The sequence below is a fragment of the Tyto alba genome, unplaced genomic scaffold (assembly GCF_018691265.1).
Source record: "Tyto alba isolate M040663 unplaced genomic scaffold, T.alba_DEE_v4.0 Super-Scaffold_21, whole genome shotgun sequence".
NCBI classification, from domain to species: Eukaryota; Metazoa; Chordata; class Aves; order Strigiformes; family Tytonidae; genus Tyto; species Tyto alba.
In genome coordinates, this window is record NW_024881295.1 from 7,193,249 (window position 1) to 7,199,248 (window position 6,000).

Sequence of the window (6,000 nt, forward strand, 5' to 3'; positions counted from 1 at the left end):
TTCAAAATACATGCTTCTGCCTTCTGTTGTCAAGCACACAGCTTTGCTGTATGTCCTCTTCTTAACTTCTACATCCTTAATCTTATTGTTCTGCAGTGAAAGAAGAAGAGAAGCGAAAGTTATTAAAGAGAAGCAGTGAGCTGAAGAGTGAGCATAGGCAGTTGGAAGAAAAAGATCGACTTCTCAACAATGCAGTGAAGGTAGGACACCTGGCTGGGGACACAGTCTCCTGCAGAGATGTTTATAAAGAATTTATGCCTGGAAAACTGATATTTTGCAGCTAGAAAATGATTTATACTCCCAAGCTACAGATGTTCAAGTGTTTCTCTGAGAAAAACCACGTGAATTTCCTTTATGCACAAAAGCAAGCTGCTTTGGCAGGCTGAGGAGGAGAAATTACCTGAATTCCTGTTGCACACACAAAAAAACCCCCAAAATAGCCATAGCTGCCTTTCTTGTAGTGCTGTACACATCTCTGATCTACCCAGTGACTTTAAGACACTTCCATTCTCCAGGTGAAAAGTTTAGTCGCAAGCGTGTCCTCCAGTGGTAGCTGCCTGTACGTTAGCTCAAAACTCTTGAAATTAGGTAGAAATACCCATCTTTATTCGTCTCAGGGATGAATGTTGTAACAACCTCTCCATGACTGGAAATGGATTCACAATATTTTTTTCCGTGAACTCGTTTTGAAGCTAAATGTTGGCTGGAGATGTCTCCCACACATACCATGCTATGAGGACCAGTCTCTGGCAGTAATGAGTGGGCTGAGTTCAAAGCCATAATTGAATTCCTCCATGGATGAAGGAACTTATTTGGGACTACCTCACTGCAGGACACTCTTAAGGGATAGCTGTTAGCTTGTGTGGCAGTCTCAATAAATACTTGAAACTTCCTTACTCTGGAAAAATCAAAGTGGCAGCTTCAGGAGTAACTGGTCACTGCTTGTTTTACCACTGCAGTTATCCAGAAGAGGCATGTTAAAATATTTATTACATTTAAAGTAGAGTGGAAGGAAAAGCAATAACTTATTAAAAGACATCACGGTGGGGAATATTCCCTGTAAGTGTGTATAACCACCATCAGCATTAATGGAAACACACATATGTATGAAGCAGTGACTCTGGGGTACAGAATATCTTTAGTAGGTAGGAAAGTGTAGTGGGATGAGGTGTTTGGAAAAAGAAAAGCATTTGGGGATGCAGTCAGCTATCAGGGCGTATGTCAGGGGATGTCAAAATCAGTAAGATTTCTACCTAAGCAGAATCAGGTTCTGTGGGCAACACTGTCTTATTTAAATGGTAATATAAACTGATGATTATATGTACTGGAGATATATCCACTTGAAAGGAGAAAAGCAATTAAAGGTGTTCTGGCACAGAGCAATTTCATTTCTGACATTTGCCTTAACAGAGATTTACATTAACAAGAACACTCTCATACACACCACAGGTGGAATGGTATTATTTGGTAAAAACAGAACACGATTTATCCTTCACCTGAGATTTCATCTGTCTAAAGCAACATCTGAGCAGCTCCACACAGTTGCTTTTCAAACAACCTTGACTTTCAAGTGAGCACTTCCCACCTCCCCAGGACTGGAGAATCCGCCCCGCTACCCCAGGCAGTCTAGACCGCAGCCAAAGAGGAGCAACAAGTAACCAGTTTTGCCAGACCCCTGGGCCCACTGGGAGAAAGAAAACAGGAGGTTTCAGATACCAGAGGCCACTGTCCCATTCCATCTAGCAGACGTGCTCAGGGCTTTGCTCTGTCACATAATTCCTCGCAGGCCAGTTAATAGTGTAAAGGACGGGGTGTGAGCTGCAGCAGTACGTGGTTAGGGAGGGAAAGGAGAATTACTGGTTCTTCCTAATCTCTTCTTGGAGAAGAGCAGGATTCGGAATACCTTGGTTTGGCTCCTGCTCAATTTCATGCTCAATTTCATGTTTGTATGAAATGTTTCAAGTGGTTGTGGGGTGCCCTTTGGCCACCCCATAGGAAAAAGCCTTTCTTGTGACCGCAGTGGTGTAACAGTAGTGTCTTAGATCAAGTTTTCTTCCAGGAAGATACTGACATCATGTTTAGAGAGATCAACTTATCTTCTTAGTACTGGCTCCCTAAAATGTGTGGCACGTACAGTATGCATCATGGTGAGGTTTATCCCTCAAGCGTTTATCAGTGCCTTTTGGTAAGATTTAGCGACCTCACTGGTGCCTTCAGTACTTTCCAGTAATACAGCTGTTACAGTCCCGTGCCAGTAATCTCTTTGGAGTGCAGAAGGCATTTCTGCCAGGCTGTCTACAGGATGAGGTCGGAAACATCCTCTGAATGCATCTGGACTGGGATGAATATTGTTACCTTAGACAGCTGCTGCAGTGTATGCAGCACTGGTGATTACTCCATTCGTTAAGCTGTGGTTTTGCTATCCCCAAAGGAGAATATACTTCATTTGAGCAGGACGTGCACTCAAGACACAAAAGGATGTTTGGAGAGGTGTTTGACACCAATTTGAATGTATTCTCAGTCTTTCCTTCTCTCTCCCCTTCTCTTTATTTGACAGAAATGCTTAGAGCTAAAAACCAGCCTGTTGGCCCAGCAGAAAGGGACTCAGTCATCACTGGAACGTCTCAAAACCCTCATTAGACTGATACAAAACGAGCAGATGATTCAGGTTACCATGACGACCACCACCACCTCCTCCCTGCTAACTGTCCCCTGGATCAAACCCTCCCCTGCCTCTGCTGCCATGCACAAAGCCTTGCAGCAATCACAGGGTAACAACTGACAGAGACGGCTGCGAGAGGGCGAAGGAAGGGGGGTAAAAAAACTTTGTACACATGCGCAGAGGAGAGATTAAACTGAAACAAAGGAGAGAAGGAACAATCTCAGTTTTGATACGCGTAGAAACTTGCAAACCAATCAGTCCAGTTTGTAGGTCACTGTGGCAGCAGGTTCCCACAGAGCGGGTTGTGCTGCGGTTTTGTATTTGCCGAGACCTTCAGTGCTTATGAGATTTTTTTTGTTATGTTGGCCTTAATGTATTTATGACTGAGGATGAACAGGAAAAGTATGGCCGATAGGAAGAGGGATATCCTTTTGTGGGGGGCAGACAGGTTTCCAGTTCTGCTTTAAGGGGAAAATTTTCAATGCAAGGATTTAGTGAGCTAGTAGAGAAGTAGTTGGGCTGAAAGCTATGTGTGGGAGGGAAATCGGTGAGGTAACCAGAAACTGAACTACTTAGGACTTGACATGGATTCTTATCAGAGGAACAAAGTTGGCCCCGTTGATTCAGGGGACCTGGAGATGGGGCCGTTTTGACCAGAATGGCGTCACGGACACTCACAGAGCCTTCGAAACAAAAGATCTTTTTTTTTCAGTATTATTAGAGTTGAGAATTGCAGATATTTAAATAAAGAAACTGTATGAAGTTAGCATTTCTAGTAAAATATTGAAGTATTTTCATGCTGATGCTTCTGTATATGCGTTCCGAAGTATTTAAAAAAGTATGACTGTAAAACTCCTTACTTTTTTGCAGGTCCTTTTTACTTATTTTGCTATCGGTGTATTTTTCTCATGGAGTTTTTGTGCAAGATTTAGCATAAACCATGATAGTGGATATCTTTGGCAGGTTGGGTTTCATTTTTTAAAAAGATTATTTTGGGGGTTTTCTTTTTTGTTAGTTTGGATTTATTTTTTTTTTTTTAAGAACAAGAGCAAATAAATGTTCTGTTTTTTGTTTCTTGCCAGTACAGATAATATGCCAAAAAGAGAACTTTACATTTTTGTACTGCATTTTTATTGTTAAAAATATGTAACGTGATTTTTTTTTATTACTGTTATTTTTATTTTTTGCTTGCAGAAATATCTGCTGAAATGGTACAGGAAAAAAAGAAAATAAAAACTGCCTCAAGGGGTTGTTTCTCATACTGGATAATATCAGGAGTTCTGGGGGAGGGACAGGCTGTGGAAAATTTAAAGGGTTTGTTGTTTTTTTTTTTTTTTGGAAACTTGATTCCTTTGTAATATTTTGTTGGATTTTAGCACATTTGGGAAGAGCTTAGCATTAACCTGAGAAAATCCCAGTGCACCTGCTTGTTTCGCTAGCTAGTCTTCCTGATACTGCAAGGGTCCGCCTGGCCCCCCCGTAGGCCATAGGCCCCCCATCTCCCTGCGGCCTGCCCGGGAAGGTAGTGATGGGCACCCCGGTTTTTCTCAACGTCACACACACACCAGATGCCATCGTCTCTGTTGTTTATGAGTTCTCTGTCAGTTAGCACAACAGGTACTTAAGGAAAGCAAGAAGCCACCAGAGCACGACACAAGGCTAGTCTCTCACATCAGCATATCACATGGTGCCGAATATCTTTTTTTTTTTTTTAAACTAAAAAAAACCACGTGAGGGACTGGCTTTTTCCGTCGCCCATCACTAGGCAGCACATGGTCCCTTCAACCATTTTCACAACTCCGGGAGAAACTGTGCAGTACTATACAAATCTATTTTAATACACAACACTCGGTTGAACAAGATTTTTATATTCTTTTATTGATGAACAAAGTGAACTAAGTAAAACACAATTGTTATACATTGGTTATTGTATGCCAATTATGCATTCTAACATGGCTTGCAATGTAAATGTTTTCAGGTTTAATGATTTTTTTTCTTCTCAGACAAATAAAAAAAAAAGGAAAAGCGTGGAGGGTTGAATATGTGAAGAATTTCTGAAGAAGTGTCTTGGACTGTTAAAAGTAGTTATTTTGAAAAGGGGACTGTCCAGTGGATAGTGTGCATAGAAAAAAAAAAAAAAAAAGTGTTTGTCTTAAATATGCCAATGTAGTTTTACTTCTTTCTGATGCATTAAACTTGACTGACAGTTTAATTGGCATTGTTGTCGTGGTGATATCGGCTGCTGAGGGGCAGCGGCGTGGCCTGCCCAGGGCCCGCTGCTGTGACCCCTTCCCCGGCCAGACTCTGGCCGAGAGCGGGGAGTGACCGGTGCTGATTTCTCCACCGCTGCCTTCAATTTTCACATTTAAATGATGCCGGAACGACGACAGTTCTTCCTGCTTTCCATCTTCCAGGAGGATGCCCTCTTCCTTGAGGCCTTCGTGTCTCCCAGGCAGGGGCACTCTCTTGGCTTCCCACCTCTTGGAATGATTTCCCGTCCCACTCTTCTCTGGATCTGTACACAGAGATGTTGGCGGTACCTCAGATCACTCCCTTCCCCTCTTGCATATCTCATGGGTGGCGTTTTTTGAAGCTGTCACCAGGATTTAGACACTGCAGCGGGCTTGGCCCAAATTGCGATGGACTGAGCCAGCTCGGGAGCAAGCCCAGGGCTCCGGGACGGAGAAGGGTGGCCACGGGGTAGGTGACACGTTGCCGAAGTTGAGCCAAGCTGCCGGCGCGCGGCCCTCGCACCCTGGGTGCCGGGTGCGGGCGGCGCGGCCCCTGCGTGCGGCGGGTCCCCGGGCAGAGGCCTGGGGGGGCCAGGACACGCAGCAGCTCTGCTGGCAGGCCCGGGGGGGCGCTGGGTTTGGACCCGCACTTCCAGGTGCTCTTCAAGTGTGCGGTGGGCCCATTTTGTAAAGTTGCTTATGAATCACTTTGTAAATGGAGGAAGGAATGAGAGACAGGTCCCTCACAGGAGCTGTGTGGTTTCTGGCCGGTGGAAGGGACAGAACTTCCCAATAAAATGAGCCAAATGGAAGCAAGGCAATGTTACAGCTGCGTAAAACTTAGCACAGTAGCTAATGCTTATGCAGAGCAGAAGCACCGTTGTTTTGTTTTCTTTTTTTTTTTTTTTTTTTGCCAGTGTAGGGGGAAGGGATATTTTTTGTTTGGTTGGGGACGGGGGTCTGTGTTGCATTCCCTTCCTGGCAGTGTCACCGTTTCATTTCGGGCAGCGGTTAGCAGGGGGAGCGCAGCACTGTGCCCTTGCTTGCCCTGCAGCTAGGCTGTCCCCTCCTCCCTCCTGGCCTCAGCCACCGGAAGGGCACGCTGAT

General features: G+C 44.5%; 1 protein-coding gene across 3 annotated transcripts in view; it reads left to right on the forward strand.

The window, feature by feature from the left end:
- Positions 1–4,874, forward strand: part of PHF21B (PHD finger protein 21B) — a 67,853-nt gene extending 62,979 nt beyond the window's left edge. For all 3 annotated transcript variants that reach the window (XM_042795538.1, XM_042795539.1, XM_042795540.1), the window contains 2 exons: positions 97–200; positions 2,558–4,874. In XM_042795538.1, coding sequence (XP_042651472.1) covers positions 97–200; positions 2,558–2,782 — 329 coding nt within the window. In that variant the 3' untranslated portion in view covers positions 2,783–4,874. The remainder of the gene's footprint in view (positions 1–96; positions 201–2,557) is intronic.
- Positions 4,875–6,000: the final 1,126 nt, after the last annotated feature.